Source organism: Schistocerca gregaria, chromosome 8 (assembly GCF_023897955.1).
Source record: "Schistocerca gregaria isolate iqSchGreg1 chromosome 8, iqSchGreg1.2, whole genome shotgun sequence".
NCBI lineage: Eukaryota > Metazoa > Arthropoda > Insecta > Orthoptera > Acrididae > Schistocerca > Schistocerca gregaria.
In genome coordinates, this window is record NC_064927.1 from 431,265,213 (window position 1) to 431,289,562 (window position 24,350).

At 43.5% G+C, this 24,350-nt stretch overlaps 1 protein-coding gene across 1 annotated transcript; it reads left to right on the forward strand.

Moving 5' to 3' along the window:
• The first annotated feature begins 5,557 nt into the window (after positions 1-5,557).
• Positions 5,558-23,068, forward strand: LOC126285227 (cytochrome P450 6B4-like). The gene is made up of 4 exons (XM_049984526.1): positions 5,558-5,638; positions 9,391-9,538; positions 9,792-10,010; positions 23,010-23,068. Exons 1-4 carry the CDS (start codon positions 5,558-5,560, stop codon positions 23,066-23,068), a joined length of 507 nt encoding a protein of 168 aa, XP_049840483.1.
• Positions 23,069-24,350: the final 1,282 nt, after the last annotated feature.

Here is a 24,350-nt window from a genome sequence, read left to right on the forward strand (position 1 = left end):
TATTTTCACAGTAGCAAGTAAGCGGAGACGATGTTCATATTTTTTTCCTTCTCTGAAGCACTTATTCAGCCACTAAAAGTGTGTTGAGAAAGGGACTGTGGAAAGCTCTTTCTGCAAAGAAGTTGTCAGTGTACATGCCTAGCACTAAATGTGTGGTTCAGAGGTCCTGGACTGCTTCAGTCTGTCTGACGAAAACATCAATTTTTAATGCGCTCCCTAAAGTTTCAAATACACCGCTGGAAAAAATTTTCACCAGGAAAGATGACATCGATTTTGATCCGATGTCGGCATGTGCCACTTAGGGAACAGCAGATAATGGTTTCAAGGTCGTCCGCCAACAGATACGTATTGGTATATCTACCAGAGCGCCGTCTGTGTCTACCCTTTAATAGGGAATGCTCACAGACAAAAGGCTCAGCTCTTAGAGAACTATGTTAACACGTCGAGCAGTGTATTCCAGGACAGTGATCGCCATCCACACGATCGACTGGATACCAGACTGAGCACCTGCTTTGCCGCCCATGGAGGCTACATCCCACATACTCATAAGGATTGTTTCAGCATTAGCCTATACCTGAGTTGCAAAGATAAATCTCGAGTGAATTGGAAACCTCCAGAAGGGTGTACTAACTTTTTTCTAGCAGTGTATTTACTTGTAACGGCATCAGCTAGCACCCTCTACACAATCAAGATTATGATCCCTGTGATGTTTTCCTTGTTTTAAATCTATCTCACAAGTTTTTTTCTCTCTTTCAGTGTTCATAACATTTAATAATGATAGACCCATAGACCAATGCCGAAAGTATTGCCGAGCCGCAAGTTAGTATACATCAAAAACACATTACCAGTACCCACTTACAATATATCTATGGACTGGGCCTTGTACTGGTTTAAGAAAGGAACCTTACTTCCTACTTACTTAACGATTCAGTGTGTGTGTGTGTGTGTGTGTGTGTGTGTGTGTGTGTGTGTGTGTGTGTCAATTCCTAAGGGACCAAACTGCTAGGGTCATCGGTCCCTAGACTTACACACTACTTAAACTATCTTATGCTAAGAACAACACATACACCCATGCCTCTGGCGGGAGAGGCCGCGCAATCCGTGACATGTCGCCCCAAACCACGCGGCCACTCCTCGCGGCAGCACTCTGTGAAATATTATCTTTGCTTAGAATCAGTAACGAGTTATGGCTAAGAACACTGGGGGCAGTGAATCCAAACTAGCTGCCCAAAACATACTTAGACCGACTTTTGTATATCTGAGTTCCGATCACTGATATCCAGATTTAGTTCCGATCACTGATTTCCAGATTACAGAATTATGTTGCTATACGGCAACGTTCAGCAGCATAACAAGTTATTCGTTTCTTTTCAGGTGGAAGAAATTACGTTCTGCGTTAAGTCCAGCTTTCACTTCTGGAAAAATCAAACACATGTTTCACATCGTAAACGAAGTTGGTCAGAATTTGGCTCGCCATTTTGGAACCGAAATATTTAATACATTTAAAATCAAACAGAAAAATATATTCGTGCCTGAAGCTCACCTCAGGTAAGGACACAGTAAACGTGTAATTACCCCATTAATCGAAACATTATTTACTATACTTTTTAAAGATGAAAATTCGACACAGTCTTATCGTATCATAGTTATGAAAATTTTAGCGTAAGCTATGTTATAGGCAGTTTTAAAATATGATCACTTCCTAACTCCCCCTCATCTTCTCAGCCACAGGGCGGACAGATGGTGCCCATACTCTCGTGAATAAATATTGAGAGGTTTAATTGCACATCCTAAATTGTCTAATTTGCAATTTTAACACAACGGCGAAATTAGATAAGTCAGTTCCACTACTTCAAGACGAATGATGACGCACTTGTTCCTCCCCCACCCCTTACCACAGTGTGTTGAAACTGCAGTCCAAAAGAGTATTTCTAGGCGTTTAAATGTAAACAGAAGGAGAAGATGTATAAGTCGTTCATAGGAACTTTCATGAACCGCCAGTACTGTTCAAAAGTTACCATTATCCTACATTCATCCCGTAACTCTAAAGCTTATATATAATATAAACCTTTGTATACGTTAAACGACAATGATGCAATTTAAGTTACAACTTTCAACAAATGCATTTCGTAATTACGAGAAGGTATCTTTTCGGAAGCGTGAATAACAATTCGTACATATTTCTATTGCAGGCAAAAGAAGCTACAGTTTTATGCAACTTCATTCACCCAGGAAGTCCGCAGTTCGTGGTCGTGCGGTAGGGTTCTTGCTTCCCGCGCCCGTGTTCCCCGGTTCGATTCCCGGTAGGGTCAGGGATTTTTCTCCCCCGTGATGACTGGGTGTTGTGTGATGTCATTAGATTAGTTATCACCATAGCTGTTAAGTCCCATAGTGCTCAGAGCCATTTTTTCCACTCAAGAATTGAAACAACACCGAGTGTGGAACTAGCGTACAGAACTGATTAGTGGTGGTCTGCATTAATATTTATACTGAAGAAAGTATTGTGTTTGAGTACATCTTTCATTAGATTGTATCCTATCATTTTATCATTTTTACATGTCATCATATTCTACTCGAATCAATGCCTATAGGACGTGATCAGACTCTGCCTTTATGATCCTCAGCGTCTATTTAATTGACAATGTCTTGCATGGAGTCCACTCTGTTAGTTTGGCTGTGGGCTAAACCGAATTTTTCGCCCTCACGGGGCTTAGAAACGGTCTGAATCGTTGGAATGCACAGGATGGAACGACCCTCCCCGTTGAATTCGTAAGCGAGTATTTCCATTGGTTGGTAGAAGTTAGCGGTAAAAATGTTCGAGATGTTTCTAGAAATTCAGTCAGTTAAAACGACAGGGGATCCATAGGGTGCGCTTTTTGTCGCGAGCGTATTCAGCCGATGTGTTGAGCGTGGAAGCTAGGCCAGTGATTGGCCGTAATTTGCGCCAAATAGAGCGTCCTTTCGGGGGTGTTGAGGAGTAACGGTGGCAGCAGAAAATGGGTCGAGCTACAGCCGCGACGTGCTGGAGACGCCGTTGGTCGATGGGGACACGCTGTGCAGCTGTACCAGGATGCCATGACGGTGCGAAGCCTTGGAGCTGCTTGCTGGCATACTACTAGTTAGGTCGCGACCAAAGCTTGTTCGAAGTCATAATTATTGACATTAAAATCTTTCCCAATTGCTGAAATCCTTGTCACGTGTGTTCTAAATCAAATTCTGCACACCGCACTGTTTTAGGTTGACGAGTACATTCGTTCTCTTGCTTCCGTAACTGTAACTCATATCCACTCTTCTCCGGCTCTGCTCTTATCCCGTTAAATCAGTTAACGAAACTGTACCTTTATCAGTCCTGTGAATCTCTGTGAATCGATAATAGCGACTACCTCTTTTCTTCTTTACCTTCACAAGGGAACCTCCCCATCGCACCCCCCTCAGATTTAGTTATAAGTTGGCACAGTGGATAGGCCTTGAAAAACTGAACACAGATCAATCGAGAAAACAGGAAGAAGTTGTGTGGAACTATGAAAAAAATAAGCAAAATATACAAACTGAGTAGTCCATGTGCAAGATAGGCAACATCAAGGATAATGTGAGCTCAGGAGCGCCATGGTCACGTGGTTAACTTGAGCAGCTGCGGAACGAGAAGTCCTTGGTTCAAGTCTTCCCTCGAGTCAAAAGTTTACTTTCTTTATTTTCTAGATCTGTCCGTTCGTTCACTGATGTCTCTGTTCACTGTAATAAGTTTAGTGTCTGTGCGATTAGTAGACGAAAGGACGGGCCTCTCCGATGGGAACGGAATAAATTTGATCGCAAAGTCGTAGGTCACCCGATTCCTCCACAGGAAAACACGTCTGATATATTCTATACGACACTAGTGAGGGCATGTGCGCCAAATGACAGGAATATGTTGTCGACCCAACTAACTTGTACACTTGGCGAATGGGTAAAAAGATTCTTCTACCTTGCCCGATTTAGGTTGTCTTGTGGATGTGATAATCACTCCCAAAAAGTAATGTAAACGTAAGAGTTTGTCACATAAACTGCAACAAATGAATGCAACAGTTTCACAGTCGCGCAGTTTTCACTGTGCTCTGTCAAAACACATGTTTTAATGTCTTCAAATTTTTCCCTGTGTATACCGTCAAATCTGCATATTTCCAAGCAAATCTGAACATGTCCTGTAATTTTAGAGAGCGAAGTTGATTACGTGTGAGTGCCTGAACTTTGGTAATTGTCTGAAAATAAAAGATCAAACTTTTCACTGGAGGGAAGACTTGAACCAAGGACCTCTTGTTCCGCAGCTGCTCACGCTAACGACGGGACCACGGAGCTTATCTTGCACATGGACTACTCAGTTTGTATATTTTGCTTATTTTTTTTTATAGTTCCACACAGCTTCTTCCTGTCTTCTCGATTGATCTGTGCCAACTTATAAATAAATCTGAAGTGGGTGCGATGGGGAGGTTCCCTTGTTAGTACCTCTTATCTCTGTTGCAGCACGTTGGATAAAGCACAATGTTACAAAATCCTTTCCCTTTTCCTCATAGAGGCAGGCATACCACACTCTGATGATTTTATCTGGTAAGTTATTTCCAAGTCTTCATTTCGTAAGGGACATTAGGATTTAAGAACATTGCTTATCGCGCATTTCAAATGCCCTTCAAACGGAAGTAACTTTTGATAAATCCTAATGTTTGTATTAAGTCTTTTACTTCGAGCCCCCAAGGTCATTATCAGATGCCTCAGGCAACAAAGCTAGAAATATATTAGGTTCGGCTAAAAATTGTGATTGTGTCCATAGGGACATGCTGTGCTGTTCTTTCTGTGCGTTAGGTTAACAATAGGTTATCCAGGTTTTTAGGGCAGAAATTCCTCCTACTTCAATGAACCACATTTTGGACATTTCACTTATGGGGTATGATACCATCATCAGTGCTGTGTTAAAAGATCAAAAGAAATTAGAGATTAAGGAATTGCCATAGCATTTTTGCCTATTTTCAGCCACAAATACAGATTAAGATCACTAGTTGAAAATCAGATCACTCCATGCTATCAAACACTGAAGTCGCAGCCGGCATAATGTAACAAAAAAGTTAAATCCAGGCGCTAGAATATACACAGTATAATAAGACATTACTTTCCCATCAATAAAGTTGTTACGCGTGACTCTGATAACTGCCACATCTCTGTAGCGCTCTCAAATTGGGGGACAGTGACAGATACGTGTTGTTTATCGTTTATTACTCTTTCGGACCAGAGAGAAAAAATGCGAGCTAGAGGTACTTCTTTAAGTGGGGAATTATGTTGTAAATTCTTTTTAATGTTTTTGTTTTTGGTCAACTTATATATTGTTAAATTACTTAAAACGTGTCATGATTGTATGTAGTTTTAACATGAAAATTTTTGGGAAAATTGCCAGCAAGATGATGTGTGATTAAAAGTTCCAACAAATCCGTTTGCAGGTTTGTGTACAGCCTACAAGTGAATAACGTGATTTGTCTCTCCTGTCTTCTTTTTTGCGTATCCACGAGGCGATGCCGTGGAACTGAAGGACACCATGGCTCGCTACACGACCGACGTGGTCTGCTCCATATTCATGGGTGTCGACTCTCGATCTCTGGAAGATCCCAACTCTACGGTGCGAGTCAATTTAGGGGAGTCTCCGTCGAGAGGATCTGGTGGGAAGAATCCAAACAACATTACTTTTCTTCGCTCCGACACTGATATCATTCCTCCACGTCCGTCTTGGCAGAAAGGAAATAGAAGACTACTGTGTACAAAACGTAGGAGAGGTTTGTACTTAACGCACGGCTTTACATCTACATCTGCATGACTACTCTGCAATTCACATTTAAGTGCTTGGCAGAGGATTCATCGAACCACAATAATACTATCTCTCTACCATTCCACTTCCGAACAGCGCGCGGGAAAAACGAACACCTAAACCTTTCTGTTCGAGCTCTGATTTCTCTTATTTTATTTTGAGGATCATTCCTACCTATGTAGGTTGGGCTCAACAAAATATTTTCGCATTCGGAAGAGAAAGTTGGCGACTGAAATTTCGTAAATAGGTAACGCCGCGACGAGAAACGTCTTTGCTTTAATGACCTCCATCCCAAACTCGCGTATCATATCTGCCACACTCTCTCCCCTATTACGAGATAACACAAAACGAGCTGCCCTTTTTTGCACCCTTTCTATGTCCTCCGTCAATCCCACCTGATAAGGATACCAAACCGCGCAGCAATATTCTAACAGAGGACGAACGAGTGTAGTGTCAGCTGTCTCTTTAGTGGACTTGTTGCATCTTCTAAGTGTCCTGCCAGTGAAACGCAACCTTTGGCTCGCCTTCCCCACAACATTATCTATGTGGTATTTCCAACTGAAGTTGTTCGTAATTTTAACACCCAGGTACTTAGTTGAGTTGACAGCCTTGAGAATTGTACTATTTATCGAGTAATCGAATTCCAACGGATTTCTTTCAGAACTCATGTGAATCACCTCACAATTTTCGTTATTTAGCGTCAACTGCCAACTGCCACACCATACAGCAATCTTTTCTAAATCGCTTTGCAACTGATACTGGTCTTCGGATGACCTTACTAGACGGTAAATTACAGCATCATCTGCTAACAATCTAAGAGAACTGCTCAGATTGTCACCCAGGTCATTAATGTAGATCAGGAACAGCAGAGGTCCCAGGACGCTTCCCTGGGGAACACCTGATATCACTTCAGTTTTACTCGATGATTTGGCGTCTATTACTACGAACTGCGACCTTCCTGACAGGACATCACGAATCCAGTCGCACAACTGAGATGATACCCCATAGGCCCGCAGCTTGATTAGAAGTCGCTTGTGAGGAACGGTGTCAAAAGCTTTCCGGAAATCTAGAGATACGGAATGAACTTATTTAAATACTCGTGAGTCTAGAAGGTACAAGCCAACGGCCTTGCCGCAGTGGTAAAAAAACACCTATTCGCGTCATATCACAGCATTTAAGCGCTTTGGGGTTTGGCTGCAACTTGAGCGGGTCACACTCTGAGTCTGCCGAGTGCTGTTGGTAAGCGGGGTGCAGTCAGCCCTCGCGAGGGCAGTTTACGAGTTACCTCATCGAGGAGTGGTGGCACCGTTCTCGAAACCTGACAACGGCCAGAAGAGCGAATTGCTGACCACATACCCCTCCGCATCCGCATCCAGGGCTGAGGATGACACGGCGACAGGTCGGTACCGACGGGCTTTAATGGCCTGTTCGGAGGGTGTTTGTTTGTGTAGAATGTATAAACATTTAACTCTTTGTTTGAGTTCTTATACCGCTCAGATTATGGCCTTCAGGTTGTCGTGCGACGTATGTCATTTGTTACAGTTAAAGTACACGCACTAGCACGTAATCCATTGAGGTACACATGATTGCACCAAATATTATAATAATTGTATCACTATTATTAGAGAATAATTAAAGAGAATAGATTGGAAGAGAGGAGGAGGAACACGGATGTAATATTTTTAAGATTATTGCTATTAAATATTAAAATTTTGTCGATCGCTGTTATTCAGACACACGAAAGGTGAGTAGCGAAAACTGGGCTATTGTTATTTCAAGAAATGAAGTACTACTAGTTGTCTGACGTGATGTGGCAGTACCATAATCTAATCTTGAAATCACGCAAGGGATACTGTAGCTGTAAACCGTAAACGTTGGAGGAACAAACATTAGAGTCGATGTAAGTAGTTTAGTTATAGAAGATCTAATGCCACGTTGGCACTGTTGCAGGTAATTTTGGAGTGCTTCACTTGTGGACATATTTTTCTTTCGTGTTGTTGTGGAAGAGGCGAGGACGTGTAAAATAAAACCTGTAGTTATTCCCCCCCCCCCTCCCACCACCACCACCCACGCACACTAGAATCACAGGTTAATCCGAAATTATTGCAGATATTTTTTGTGGTAACAGATATTGTAACTGGTCAAATCTGGCCTAAACAATATCACAAAGTATTTGTTCTTCTTTTGCAGTTTTTGCTCTCTACGGCTCTCTGTGCTACCATGGAAGTTACTTCCTGGTGTCGTATAACACATATCAGGTTAAAACAGCCAGTTTCATTTGGTTTTAATATTTTCGTACTTCAAACTTACATTTCTTCGCGTAAACACGTTAACATAAGTATTTTTCCATCCTAACTTTTTGCTCCTTCTGTCTAAAATTTTTCTCTCGTAACTACAGTACCAGCAATCATTACTAAGTACGGAGAAGTACAATGCAGCATGAGAAGTTACAACAGTGAATTGTTGGATCTTAGTATCAAACAAAGGCCGTATTTTCAGGACGAAATTTGAGAGTGTATGTATGGAAGTAATATATGTATGGTAGTTAAACACAAACTGCGGGAAAACCGGGAGAGAAGAGAAAAAATTGTTTCAGATGTGGTGTTATAGACGAATGTAAAAATTAGGTTGATTTATCAGATACGAAATGAGGTTGTCCTCCACAGAATAGGCGAAGGAATGCAGGAAAAATACTGTTAAGGTGAAAGAACAGGATGATGGGTCATGTAGTAAGCTACTAGGAAATAACTTCCGTGGTATTAGAGGATGCTGTAGAGAGTAATAACAATAGGGAAAGACACAGGACATAGGATGCCAGCGATACTCTTTGATGAAGAGGTTGGCATACGGGAGGAATTAGTAGCCAGCTGCAACAAACAAGGCAGAATACTGATGACTCGAAACAGAAACCAAGGTGAAGAAACAACCAGAAGCTTCTTATATTTATACCAGTATCAGGTGTCTTTCTCCATTAAAAATTTCTACGCAACTCTTCCTTAAAGTAGCCACAGATCTGAACATTCCTTTTGCTAAGGCACGCAAGACCTTCCTACTGTAAACTAAAACGCTCTTAGTTTAATGATAGATACACATGATCTAGCAAAGCTAGCTCTGACTTTATCTGCTGCTTTAAAATTGCCTAATAAATTAAAAATGACAAATAATACTGTGACAGGAACGTAGTTGTCAAGACGTAGCCAATATACTTAGCAAATAAAGATTTTCTGTAACAGAAACTCAGTAACTCGAGTGAAAGGGAAAGGGCTATGTCGGGACACCAGTTTTCAGTTAAGAAAATATACTTCTATAATTGTTAGAAAAGTATGTACTTGTGTTTTCCAGGAATGAGAAAGAGAGAGGTCACCAATATGGATTTATGATGAACTGAAATCATTGTCTGCAGTGGGAATGTTAAAACCTATCGTAGGCAATATTAATAAGATCTAAGTAAATGGAGCGAATTTTCATTAATAAGAATTTTTATTATTGCAGCTAGATGAAGTAATGATGAACGCTTTCATACTCGAATAATTTCGATATTAAAAAGGTGTTATTTTTATCAACAGCTTATGGATGACCGGAAGGAAAAGCGCATCGTACGGAATGATGTGGTTGATCTCCCCTTGAAAAGCAAGGAAAGTCAACTTCCTAGTGACGTGGACTTTAAGCAAGAGACGGAAAACCAAAAAGCGGTGACGGAAGACAAAACACTCAGTAAGTTAGGCATTCATTACAGTTACTCTTTTAGTAGCGTCCTTTTTCGATTTATGACTGTTTTTATTTACATATCATTCAAGTAGTCACGAGACGTAGTAAATTGTTTCATGTGCCGTTCCTGAATCTGGAGGTCCAAATCCGCAGTAAATAACTTTTTTTTTTTTTTATCAGCAGCGTTTGGCGGTGCAGAAAATTCGACTTTGCCCATGTTCTTAGAAGCTGAACAGTAACGTAATACGGTCTGCTGCAGAGCTGACGAATGATCTCTTGGCCAGCCAGCTGATATCCTTCGTGGGTGCCAGCTTCGAAACCTCGTCCTCGGTCCTCTACAGTCTGTACGAGCTGGCGCGTAACGTCGAGGTACAGGAAGAAGTACGCCAGCACGTACGGCAGGTGCTGAGAAAGCACGGCGGTCAGCCCACGTACGAAGCCCTCAACGAGATGACGGACCTCACCAACGTCGTCAACGGTGAATAACACAAAACGAAAAGCAGGCGGCAACTTTCACTACACGATTTTGTGTCAGATAGGTCAATTGGAGGTTCAGTCTTCATGCCCATATTGTCGTTTTTGATATTATCTTCCTTCTCAAGTGCCGGCCGGTGTAGCCGAGCGGTTCTAGGCGCTTCAGTCTGGAAGCACGCGACCGCTACGGTCGCAGGTTCGGATCCTGCCTGCCTGCATGGATGTGTGAGATGTCCTTAGGTTAGTTAGGTTTAAATAGTTCTAAATTCTAGGGGACTGATGACCTCAGATGTAGAGTCCTATAGTGCTCAGAGCTATTTGCACCTTCTCAAGTCTAGTTTGATGCACCTTTCCACGTTTATCTGTCCAGTACGAATATCTTCATCTCTAAATAAGCACCGCAGCCTACACTTATTTTAACCAGCTTGCATGTTCGAGCCTTACCATTCCTTCAAAACTGTTTACCACTCACACTTCCCCCTGTTGCGTACTGATGATGTCTAAACGCTTTACAATGCGCTCTATGAACTGATCCCACTTTTTTTCCTAAATTAAAGTTAAAGCAATAACAGCCCTCGGTCACAAAATTTAATTTTATTATTCTTTTTCTCTTTTTCTTTTTACTTAACTAGTGTCATAAAGCCGGCCGTGGTGGCCGTGCGGTTCTAGGATCTTCAGTCCGGAACCGCGTGACTGCTACGGTCGCGGGTTCGAATCCTGCCTCTGGCGTGGATGTGTGTGATGTCCTTAGGTTAGTTAGGTTTAAGTAGTTCTAAGTTCTAGGGGACTGATGAGCTCAGATGTTAAGTCCCTTAGTGCTCAGAGCCATTTTTGTGTCATAAAACCACACTGGGTGGTCGTAATTGAACTGTGTTCCGATTGGTGAGTGCTGGCTGTATACGTCGCAGGACGCTGAAACATCGTAGGTATGTTCGTCAATCGGAGCGCTCGCCGAGTATGCTGAAAAAGTAATAGTTCCACTTTCTGCCACCAGGTGAAAATTTGGCTCTGTAAACTGTCAGAATGTGTGTTTGGTGCAGGAAAAGAGGAGGAATGATCAAACATATGACAACTGTAGTTCCGTCCCATTTATTAGGATATGGACGCAAGTTGCAACATATGTTGAGTTTGGTCTCCCAACTCAGCAACATGCTGCATCCATAACATGCCATGTTTGCACGCAGCATATCCAATGTAATCAGAGCGCTGACGTTCAATCTGGAAGAGCCCGGATACGTCCTTGATAGAAACGAACTTTCATATACCCCGCCCGAATCTCGTGGTCGTGCGGTAGCGTTCTCGCTTCCCACCCCCGGGTCCCTGCGTTCGATTCCCGGCGGGGTCAGGGATTTTCTCTGCTTCGTGATGGCTGGGTGTTGTGTGCTGTCCTTAGGTTAGTTAGGTTTAAGTAGTTCTAAGTTCTAGAGGACTGATGACCATAGATGTTAAGTCCATAGTGCTCAGAGCCATTTCATATACCCCCACAACCAGTAGACAAATGGCTTTAAGTCGGGAGATTTTTGAAATTCAGTAGAGATTATTTAGCTATTACCGAAGCTTTTTCTAAGCTAATCTTTCACCTGGTGACATGTGTTCCTTCCCGACTTTCCATGAAAATATTTTTGTAGACACTGTTTCGTATTTGCAAAGTTCGACTCATACGTTTCACACGGAAGTCCTTATAACGTGTAGATGTCACTCTACACATAACAAGTCCACGGAGTGTCATCTCCTCGAAGAACCACGGATTAAAAATGAAGGAGGATGTGGAACCATACTACACAGTCACATGAGATGAGTGCAGAGGAGCCGGCTGGAGTGGCCGTGCGGTTATGGGCGCTACAGTCTGGAGCTGAGCGACCGCTACGGTCGCAGGTTCGAATCCTGCCTCGGGCATGGATGTGTGTGATGTCCTTAGTTAGGTTTAAGTAGTTCTAAGTTCTAGGGGACTGATGAGCTCAGACGTTAAAGTCGCATTGTGCTTCAGGGCCATTTAAACCATTTTAGTGCAGAGGATGCTCTTCACAATCCCACCTACGATAGTTCTGAGCATTCACGATGTCCTGTAGAGTAAAATGTGCCTCGTCTGTCCAAAACAGTATTCCCCAGCAACATGTCATCCATTTACATGCGTGCCAAAAAGCGGAGGGTAGAGCCCTGTGGTTGTTCCCCAGCTTGAGGTTTCACTAGGTGAACGTTCTGAATCTTGTAGGGACACCAGTGTAAAACGGCCCGCAAATTTTTTTTTTTTGAGCTGTTGACCAGGGGCGAGACAGTTCCAGTGACACAGCTCGACCACTGGCTACAGAGCTTGAAGCATGTGCTGCACGGGAAGCTATAGCTATAGCAACTTCATCAACAATTGCTATGAGAATGGGCCGTCTCCGTCTCCTTGCCCCACCACTACATTCAGGTCTTTCTTCAAATTCTTCCTCATGTTATTTAGCCTATTTATTGACGTGAGGTCTCTTCACAGCTGTTTTGTCGGCAATAATCCCGAAATGCAACACTACCGTTGCTGCTGTTCTGATAAAACAACTTTACCAACAGTGCACGGCCTTTCTTCTCAATACCCATAGCTTCAACGTCCTAAATGCTTTACGCCATCGTTCACTTAGCAAAAGAAACAAGCTCGCATCGCCAAGCGATAAACAGCATTGTTGTTGTTGTGGTCTTCAGTCCTGAGACTGGTTTGATGCAGCTCTCCATGCTACTCTATCCTGAGCAAGCTTCTTCATCTCCCAGTACATACTGCAATCTACATCCTTCTGAATCTACTTAGTGTATTCATCTCTTGGTCTCCCTCTACGATTTTTACCCTACACGCTGCCCTCCAATTCTAAATTGGTGATCCCTTGATGTCCTACCAACCGATCCCTCCTTCTGGTCAAGTTGTGCCACAAACACCTCTTCTCCTCAGTTCTATTCAATGCCTCCTCATTAGTTATGTCATCTACCCCTTCTCTTGTAGCACCACATTTCAAAAGCTTCTATTCTCTTCTTGTCTAAACTATTTATCGTCCATGTTTCACTTCCATACATGGCTACACTCCATACAAATACTTTCAGAAACAACTTCCTGACACTTAAATCTATACTCGATGTTAACAAATTTCTCTTCTTCAGAAACGCTTTCCTTGCCATTGCCAGTCTACATTTTATATCCTCTCTACTTCGACCATCATCAGTTATTTTACTATGTCATCGGCGAACCTCAAAGTTTTTATTTCTTCTCCATGGATTTTAATACCTACTCCGAACTTTTCTTTTGTTTCCTTTACTGCTTGCTCAATATACAGAATGAATAGTATCGGGGATATGCTACAACGCTTTCTCATTCCCTTCCCAACCACTGCTTCCCTTTCATGTCCCTCGACTCTTATAACTGCCATCTGGTTTCTGTACAAATTGTAAACAGCCTTTCGATCCCTGTATTTTACCTCTGCCACCTTCAGTATTTGATAGACAGTATTCCAGTCAACATTGTCAAAATCTTTCTGTAAGTCTACAAATGATAGAAACAGCATACTAATGTCAAAACGTGAAACATTTCGCACTGTGCCTGCTTGCGGCTTGAGAGCATGTAATTGAGTGGCCTCGATGGGTTGTAATGCCAGCAGTTTCAGTGTGAATGCACGATAACTTTCGTCTTCCAGCGGCGATCTCAAAGTAGCGAGAATGGAGAACATGGATGGGGACTGTGGGTAGTTGGCGCTAGGTGGCAATGTGGGCCGGCTGAGGCAGTCCGATGAATACTGTGTCTGTGTGGCGCAGTATCTGGCGCAATTACCTAGTAAGCAGGAGTCTCCGGGCTCGAATTCCGGTCCGTCGCATATTTTTACTCGGAGCCACTGACTCCGCATAAAATCACGATGGAGCTGACGTCATGAGTTCCTGCTCTTCACTCTCCCTTCCTCCTCATCCCCTTCTACTTACATAATATCATACTCTGTATGCGTTCAGATTAACGATCATACCCACAATGGTACCTTGCCATTTCCGGATGTGGAAGTATACAGAGCTGCCGAAGGTATAAGGGACACAAAGTGTACGGCAAACCAATGCACATTAATCGGTACCTGGAAGCGGACAGCCACCACCACCCAGCTCAAAAATATTCTGTTCTGCATACGTTAACCCTTTCGTGAGCCATGGTAAACATGCTTCCCACTACAATGAACTCGCTCATAGTCCCGTAAGATTCACAGTTCCCACCTCTGTACGGTGCTACCACCTAGCGAACAGTATGGGGTACTACTTCCAATCCGAAGTTCACGCCGTTTTTGCTGTACCTTCGAGCAGACGCATTGTATAGCTGAGTGTTGCTCTGTAGAGGAGCCTTTCAGTGCTGTTTGCGTGACATTTTGTGATTTTTTCCTCAAAGCTATAGTATAAGGTAAATACATTTGATTTACCCAAATTTATGAAGGAAAACGTAAAACTGGAACGAGGAGAATTCCATTTTGAAACAATAGGTGTCATTTCTGCAGTTAAATGGATGGATAACCGTCCGGTCAGTTTCCTGTCCTCAATTCATGACCCAGGAGAAACAACCATCGTGAAAAGGAAAAACAAGGATGATACTAGTACAGAGATTTCTTGTCCTGAAGTTGTGGCAGAATTCAACAAAATAATGGGTGGTGTCGATAATTTGATCAATTACAAGAAAGGTATGCTATTGGCAGACGTTCTGTAAAATGGTGGCACAGAATATTTTAATTCCTGGTGGACGTTGCTGCAGTGAACAGTTTTGTCCTGTGGAAAATAAGTAAAAGAGAAAGCGGGCAGCATGATCAGCTCACATACAGGATCTATCTAGCCAGACAGTTGATCGCTGGCTTCTCACCCCAAAAAAAGGCGAGGACAAAAACCTCTTTCTGGCAAAAAGGAATAAAGTACCCGAAGATTCTTGTCATGTGGCTCTAGGGGAGCATCAACCCATTTTAGGAGGAAACCTACTGGACGTGCCGTCATTGTAGTACCAATACTGCGGAAAAGAGTACTCGCTGTGTTTGTACATATTGTCAAATACCACTTTGCATAGACCCATGTTTCAGAAAATTTCATGGCAAGTAATTGTGAACAATCATTGTAACAAGAGAAGTAAATTTATCAAATATATATGACATATATTGAAAAAGTTGTTTCTGTCATTTAACTCCAAGGAAGGGCAGTGGGAAGAATACTTCCCACCTTATTTTGTGACCTCACTTTCACAGCTGGAGCAAATTTGATATTCTGCATGATAAATATACGCATCTGTTAACTACTATCTGCTCTCCATTCATTAAAAAAAATGCTCAATAATTTTGCTCACGAAAGGGTTAACTGCCCGACGCTACCGGATAAGCGATGAAAATAACATCGAAGAAGAATTAAAGGAGCTGCAACACACCTTTCGCGCCAACGACTACGATGACAACACCATAAGAAAGGTAGCTAAAACCAAAGGGAGCAGAACACGAGAAGAAGGCAAAGAAGAGGAGCTCCCACTGGTACACCCACCATATGTAAAAGGCGTCAGTGAACAGCTAGGCAACGTCCTCCGCCGACGAGGTCTCAAACCGATCTTTCGAAGCCGTCACTGGATCCACGAAATGATAGGTTCAACCAAGGATGTAGTCAACAGTCTTAACACTGCTGATGTTTACGAACTACGGTGTGAGTGCGGAGCTACCTACATAGGAGAAACAGGGAGACCTCTCAGCTTACGAGTAGCAGAACACGAACGCTATGTACGATTACACCAAAATAATAAATCGGCGACAGCGGACCACCGTGACTGTGGACAACTTATGAGGTTACAGGAAGCCCGAGTACTGGCGAAAGAATCCTGGATGCGAGAACGCAAAATACGGGAGGCGATCGAAGTTATTAAGCAGCATCAGAACATCAATAGAGAAGATGGCTACAAACTCCCGGCGTCCTGGCTGCCGGCCATCCCGGACGAAAGGGCCGCGAACGTTGAGGGGCAGAAGCTACACGCGACACGGACATATCTGCACAAACAGCTGTAGAGCAACTGTCAGTCCACTTCCGCGCACACCAGGAGGAAAACTTGCCGACCAGAAGCCGAACGCTGATTGGCGGACAGCTACCAATAGTTGACGACATGGACATCCACGAATAGCCTCTTTCCTTCCTTCTCCTCTTACGTCATGACTAGCCAATCATATTAGAGGGCCAATTAAAAGTTTTACAACAGTGACATCAGACATCGATAGTCTGTAGTACATACACTCCTGGAAATTGAAATAAGAACGCCCTGAATTCATTGTCCCAGGAAGGGGAAACTTTATTGACACATTCCTGGGGTCAGATACATCACATGATCACACTGACAGAACCACAGGCACACAGACACAGGCAACAGAGCATGCACAATGTCGGCACTAGTACAGTGTATATCCACCTTTCGCAGCAATGCAGGCTGCTATTCTCCCATGGAGACGATCGTAGAGATGCTGGATGTAGTCCTGTGGAACGGCTTGCCATGCCATTGCCACCTGGCGCCTCAGTTGGACCAGCGTTCGTGCTGGACGTGCAGACCGCGTGAGACGACGCTTCATCCAGTCCCAAAGATGCTCAATGGGGGACAGATCCGGAGATCTTGCTGGCCAGGGTAGTTGACTTACACCTTCTAGAGCACGTTGGGTGGCACGGGATTCATGCGGACGTGCATTGTCCTGTTGGAACAGCAAGTTCCCTTGCCGGTCTAGGAATGGTAGAACGATGGGTTCGATGACGGTTTGGATGTACCGTGCACTATTCAGTGTTCCCTCGACGATCACCAGAGGTGTACGGCCAATGTAGGAGATCGCTCCCCACACCTGCACGGCGCCAAACACGCATACGAACATCATTGGCACCAAGGCAGAAGCGACTCTCATCGCTGAAGACGACACGTCTCCATTCGTCCCTCCATTCACGCCTGTCGCGACTACACTGGAGGCGGGCTGCACGATGTTGGGGCGTGAGCGGAAGACGGCCTAACGGTGAGCGGGACCTTAGCCCAGCTTCATGGAGACGGTTGCGAATGGTCCTCGCCGATACCCCAGGAGCAACAGTGTCCCTAATTTGCTGGGAAGTGGCGGTGCGGTCCCCTACGGCACTGCGTAGGATCCTACGGTCTTGGCGTCCATCCGTGCGTCGCTGCGGTCCGGTCCCAGGTCGACGGGCACGTGCGCCTTCCGCCGACCACTGACGACAACATCGATGTACTGTGGAGACCTCACGCCCCACGTGTTGAGCAATTCAGCGGTACGTCCACCCCGCCTCCCACATGCCCACTATACGCCCTCGCTCAAAGTCCGTCAACTGCACATACGGTTCACGTCCACGCTGTCGCGGCATGCTACCAGTGTTAAAGACTGCGATGGAGCTCCGTATGCCACGGCAAACTGGCTGACACTGACCGCGGCGGTGCACAAATGCTGCGCAGCTAGCGCCATTCGACGGCCAACACCGCGGTTCCTGGTGTGTCCGCATTGCCGTGCGTGTGATCATTGCTTGTACAGCCCTCTCGCAGTGTCCGGAGCAAGTATGGTGGGTCTGACACACCGGTGTCAATGTGTTCTTTTTTCCATTTCCAGGAGTGTAGAAGCACCTATTCCCATGCAAAACCTGTCGTGCCCTGAGGAAGGCCGTTGTGATTCTGCCGAAACGTCGGTTTTAGTTTATTATTGTAGTTTTTAGCAATGACGCGCCACAATACCCAGAAGAATTTTAATCACTATGACACCGGCTGCGGAAGCCTACGTTCTTATATACCTACATGTTTCAGCGTCACGTTATCGATCACATCCCGCATTGCAGCAGTACAAACTCCTTCAGTTTAATTATAACCACCCGGTATTTCCTCAGTTCAGTTGTGTGGTTCTGTATGCCAATATCCTCTATTGTTTTTTCGTATGAACTGTTTTAGCGTTCACTTTACGCTTACGTACGTAGCTACGCTCTATACACGTAGCTTCAGAAAAAACTTTGTCCCAATGAAATTTATGTTGTATGTTAACAGACTGCTCTTTTTCCCAACTACACTGCGTACCATCCCTACTTAAGCCATATCAGTTATTTTGCGGCCAAAATACCTAAAAACTATCTATCATCATTAGTGTCTCAATTCCTAATCTAGTTCCACAGTCATCGCCTGATTTAATACCACGGCATATCGTTACTCTCGTTTTGATTTTGTCCACGTATATTCAAGACAACTTCCATTCCGTGCAACTGTCCTTCCAAGTCCTTTGATGTCTCACTCCAAATTACGATGTCTCTGGTATAAATCGAAGTCTTTATATCTTTTCCCTTAAAGTAAAATGTTTCAAATGGCTCTGAGCACTATGAGACTTACCATCTGTGGTCATCAGACCACTAGAACTTAGAACTACTGAAACCTAACGAACCTAAGGACATCACACACATCCATGCCCGAGGCAGGATTCGAACCTGCGACTGTAGCGGTCACTCGGTTCCAGACTGAAGCGCTTCGAGGCCCTTAAAGTAATTTTGTGCTTATAAAAGCCGACAAGAAACGAGATCTGGGGAATAAAATGAACGATTTATTGGCTGACGATGTGCACTGCAAAAACATGCAAACATGTTTCGAGCACCTATGTACGTCGACAAAGGAGAGGTCATTCTGTTTGAGCTGATACGTCACAGTGGGGACGCTGCTGACGCGCCGACCTGTATTCAAGCAGTCCAGCAGACAATGGCTGCTGAACGGGATAGATTGAGGGTGTATCCGAGCACAGGAAACAGCGATCAGTAGTTCATATCTAAAAAAAAAAACAACGGTTCTCATATTACACAGCTGCTATTTCTGCTATTTGCCGCAGTTTAGGCACTCGCTTTAGCAAAATACATCTCCGCAGCTGAATCATTTTCACTTGTCGCTCACGAATGATGGTGCAAACGAAAGTGAAAAGCAAAATCGCTCCCTTCCTGCACCGGTACGATAGAGTGGACACAACTCAAAATCCGCTTTCTTAATTATAACACATAGTGATAAAACTGCTTATAGTGACTCTGTTTTGAAGGCATTGTAGTAGCTGTCTGATTAGCAAACAAAGCACAGTACCTAAGGTGCACAATACGGTGACCTCGATGAACGTACAAATCTGTGAATCGTAGCAATTGTACTCAGAGGAAAGTAGTTTTTATTATTTTTCTTTTCTTGTTCTGTTTTACATTTTGTAGTACTAGTACGTAGCAGATAGTGGTACATATTATACATATAACTGTTACACATGCTTTATATGAGAGTAACCTGTTTTAGATATGGGATAACAGGCTATAGTGAAGAAGAATAAATAAAAAAATACCAAAAAAATGCTTATCGCAAATAGTGTCTCATAAGTTCCAAATGCCTCCCTTGCCCAAATAACGAAATACATCAACGCCTGAAGTAGAGGGATTATTACTCACATTTCGTTAATGTTTGTCCAGATTTGCTCAAGGAAAATAGCCACTTTAGCACACACGGTCGTTTCGGGAAACTAACTCGTAATTTATAAAAGCAAAGAAGTGCCGTAAACTGACCTCTTTCTTATGAAACAGTGCGCACTTGGAATTACTTACTTACTTACTCACTGGTCATACCGGACACGAGAGTCCATTGCCGCAGCAACGTATTTTTGCCCTCTGTCCCTGTCTTGGGCTATTTCCTTCCATTCACCTTCAATACCTATGCTCTTCAGATCAGCCTTGTCCTCCCATCTACGCCTCGGTCTCCCCACAGGACGTTTTCCCTCTAAGTACCCTACCAGTACTCTGCGCGCTGCCCTGTCCTCATCCATTCGAGCTACGTGACCCACCCATCGCAGCCTACGTAAATTAAGAATACTGATTATGTCAGGTCTTGAATAGAGTTCGTGAACCCCTCGTTATGCAGTTTTCGCCAGTCTCCGCTAATGTCACCCCTTTTTGCACCGAAAATTTTCCTCAAAATTTTGTTTTATAACACTCGAAACGGCTTTTCATTTTGCACAGTGAGAGATCAAGTCTCACACCCATACAATATTACTCGTAGAATAACAGTTTTGTATATTCTAAGATTTAAATTCCTGGACATTATCCGTGATGAAAGTAATCTGTTCAGTGAGAAGTAGCACGCATTTCCCTCCCGTAATCTCTTCTTCAGTTCGGATTCAATCTCATTTCTCGTAGTGATGTCCACGCCTAGATACCTAAATGTGTTCACTTTTTCAAACTGCATGTCTCCACCAACTCTTAACATTTCCTGATCTACTGCTGTTGGCATTCTAGTAGTAACCAGGTATTTAGTTTTGTCTTCACTTATCGTTAGACCTACATCTTCACTAACCTTGATTAACGCATTCGCATTTGCTGTTACAGATTCTTTCCTATCGCTAATGATGTTTAGATCATCTGCATACCCTATTAAGATGTTAGGGTATGCAGATGATCTAAACAACCGAATTAAGATGTTAGGGTATGCAGATGATCTAAACATCATTAGCGATAGCCCGCATCTCGTGGTCGTGCGGTAGCGTTCTCGCTTCCCACGCCCGGGTTCTCGGGTTCAATTCCCGGCGGGGTCATCGATTTTCTCTGCTTCGTGATGGCTGGGTGTTGTGTGATGTCCTTAGGTTAGTTAGGTTTAAGTAGTTGTAAGTTCTAGGGGACTGATGACCATAGATGTTAAGTCCCATAGTGCTCAGAGCCATTTGAACCATTTGCCATCACTAGCGATAGGAAAGAATCTGTAACAGCAAATGCGAATGCGTTAACCAAGGCTAGTGAAGAGGTAGGTCTAAGGATAAGTGAAGACAAAACTAAATACCTGCTTACTACTAGAATGTGTAACACCTCCGTTTTAATCCCGACCTGATCCGATTGAATAGCAGCCCAATATTTACTATTAACATGACCGTGAACCTAATGGGGCTGGTAATCGGAATTGACTGCTACGGAAGTTGTTACTTTCCAGTTCATCCTGTTCAATACTATAATACTGAATGTATGGTAATAATGAACACAACACAGTTTTACTAATTAAGAACTTATATTCTTCTCAAAACACGAAAAGGAGACAGCCACTGCCTTCGTCATACATATCTAATTACGGCTAATCTCAGCACAGGCTTTCTTCATTTTCCATTACCATCACACGCTAATTCATCACAGCATCCAACACTGCAATCCAAGGTAGGCTTGCGCGGTAGACGCGAAACTAAATATCGACACTGGTAACGTCACTGATCACTTTCATATAGATACTTCATCAGTTTTCCGGTATTTATTTATTATTTAGGGGTCTAACCACGGCGATAGTGACACCCTTCTCGGTTTAAAAAAATCGTGTAATCCAATAACGGCCTCCACACACACACACACACACACACACACACACACACACACACACACCATTCCCGCCAACCACTCTGGCGCATCTCGACACTCGCTCTCGCAAAACGTCACAATCGATTGTTCGCCCTATCGACCTGTGCCGAGTGCAAAGTTGTAGTAAGGGCCTACGGTGCCAACAGCAGCAGATCAGGAAACATTAAGAGTTGGAGGCGTGCAGTTGGAAAAAGTGAACACATTTAAGTATCTAGGCGTGGACATCACTTCGAGAAATGAGACTGAATCCGAACTGAAGAAGAGATTACGGGCGGGAATACGTGCTACTTCTCAGTGAACAGATTTCTTTCATCACGGATATTGTCTAGGAATTTAAAGATTAGAATATACAAAACTATTATTCTACCAGTTATGCTGTATGGATGTGAGACTTTGTCTCTCACTGTGCAAAACGAAAAGCCATTTCAAGTATTTGAAAACAAAATTTTGAGGAAAATTTTCGGAGAAAAAAGGGATGAGATTAGCGGAGAGTGGCGAAAACTGCATAACGAAAAGGTTCACGAACTCTATTCCAGCCCTGACATAAATAGTGTGCTGCGATGGGCGGGTCACGTAGCTTGAATAGATGAGGGCAGGGCAGAGCGCATAGAACTGGTAGGGCACCTAAAAGGAAAACGTCCTGTGGGGAGACCAAGGCGTAGATGAGAGGCCAATGTGAAGGCTGATTTGAGGAGCCTAGGTACTCAAGGTGAATGGAAGGAAATAGCCAAAGACAGGGACAAATAGCAAAAATTCGTTGCTGCGGTAATGGACTCTCGAGTCCGGTATGACCAGTGAGTAAGTAAGTAATTCCAATTGCGCACTGTTTCATAAGAAAGAGGTCAGTTTACGCCACTTCTTTTACAAATTACGAGTTAGTTTCCCGAAACGACCGTGTGTGCTAAAGTGGCTATTTTCATTGCGCAAATCTGGACACACATGAACGAAATGTGAGTAATTATCCCTCTTACTTCAGGCGTTGATGTATTTCGTTACTTGGGCAAGGGAGACACTTGCGACTTATGAGACACTATTTGCGATGAGAATTTTTTTGGTATTGACTGGTATTTTTTTTATTTTATTTATTCTTCTTCGTTATAGCCTGTTATCCGATAGCATAAAATAGGTTACTCTCAGATAACGGATGTGTAACAGTTATGTGTATAATATGTACCACTATCTGCTACGTACTAGCAGTACAAATATGAAACAGAACAAGAAAAGAAAAATAATAAAAACTACTTTCCCCTGAGTACAGTTGCTACGATTCTCAGATTTGTAAGTTCATCGAGGTCACAGTATTGTGCACCTTATGTACTGTGCTCCGCTTTGTTTGCTAATCAGACACCTACTTCTATGTCTTCAAAATAGAATCAGTGTAAGCAGTTTTATCACTATGTGTTATAATTAAGAAAGCTGTTTTTGTGTTGTGTCCACTCTATCGTACCGGCGCAGGGAGGGAGCAATTTTGCTCTTCACTTTCGTTTGTACCATCATTTAAATATTAGAATAGTGTGAATAATATAAACAGATGTGAAATATGGTCCCCAGTATCCGAATGTGTCGGCAAGGCCCTTCTCGTCCATTCGGGCATAGCATGAGCAAACCCTACAGTGGCCTGCTTCCCCTGTTGCAGAGGCGCTGCGGATGTACCCACCTGTCAGCTTCCTCGACCGCGAGGCCGCCCGCGACTAGAAGATCCAGGGCACGGACATCGTTCTCCCGAAGGCCACCGGGGTCGTTATCTCTGTGCTTGGACTGCATAACGACCCACGGTACTGGAAGGAGCCCCAGAGGTTCATGCCGGCTCGTTTCAGAGAAGAGAACTCCAAGGACAGGCCGAGCTACACCTTCCTACCGTTCGGCGAGGGACCCAGGCTCTGCCTACGTGAGTTCAGCGCTGTGTTTCCCTCTTGTCTCTAGGCCAGCCCATTCCCTAGATCAGTTGCACAGTATACATGATAATAATGTGCAACAGGCCAAGCGTTCAAATGGACATTCTGATGCTAAACCTGTGGAGTCGGTATCATCAACAGCTATGCAACAGTTTTGTAGTAACATCAGAAGTATTAGAGCTTCAGTACGAGGCGTAGCGCCGTATAACGATCCTGCCTTGGAGGCGGTTAAGTGGGAGATGTGTCTCAGAGCTGGATAATGACAGATGGTGACGCAAGACTGGTCGCGCACGTAGTTTATGTATCAGCCGATAAAGGAAAATATTGGATAGTGGGACCGTGATTTTAGTTTCGATTGTGCCCACTAGAGTGCACTAAAGTAATAGAATGTTTTTCATAAACTGTTCTAGTATTTTCATAAGGTGTTATTATGTCTTTTTGTGTATGTAAAATGATATAAATGTGTTTTAGCAGTATGAATGATGCGTGAGTGTGGTTTAAGGTTAATACAAAGATATTTGTTAAACCAGGTGTGTAGTAGGATTTAGTGTGGAAAAATTTCGAAGAAGTATGGATGTGGAAAAAGAGGATTTTTGTAGAATAGACTTGTAAAGAAATTCTATGGTAAAGAGAAAGTTAATTCAGGTATAAAAAATGGTTCAAATGGCTGTGAGCACTATGGGACTCAACTGCTGTGGTCATCAGTCCCCTAGAACTTAGAACTACTTGAACCTAACTAACCTAAAGACATCACACACATCCATGCCCGAGGCAGGATTCGAACCTGCGACCGTTGCAGTCGGACGGTTCCGGACTGCGCGCCTAGAACCGCGAGACCACCACGGCCGGCAATTCAGGTATAAATAACAATAGTAAATAACTTTATGCATAAGCAAAACTTCAGCGTTTTAGATAATTACGTCGGTAATAAGTGCAGTCGTTAGATTTACTATTTTGCGGTTGGTTATGGATGAAAAGCGCAGACTGACGCGTGAGAATGTTGTTTTGCTATTGGCTGTTGAGTAAACTGACCAATGGTAAAGCAATATTCTTCGCGCACCTTTCTCTGCTGGTAGAGAAGA

Bases quoted from the DNA above. Each gene is read 5' to 3' on its own strand.
- LOC126285227 (XM_049984526.1), top strand. From the start codon at position 5,558: ATGGCTCGCTACACGACCGACGTGGTCTGCTCCATATTCATGGGTGTC. The intron at 5,639-9,390 runs GTGCGAGTCAAT...TTTTATCAACAG, and splicing joins TGGAAGATCCCAACTCTACG to CTTATGGATGACCGGAAGGA. The intron at 10,011-23,009 runs GTGAATAACACA...CCCCTGTTGCAG, and splicing joins CCTCACCAACGTCGTCAACG to AGGCGCTGCGGATGTACCCA.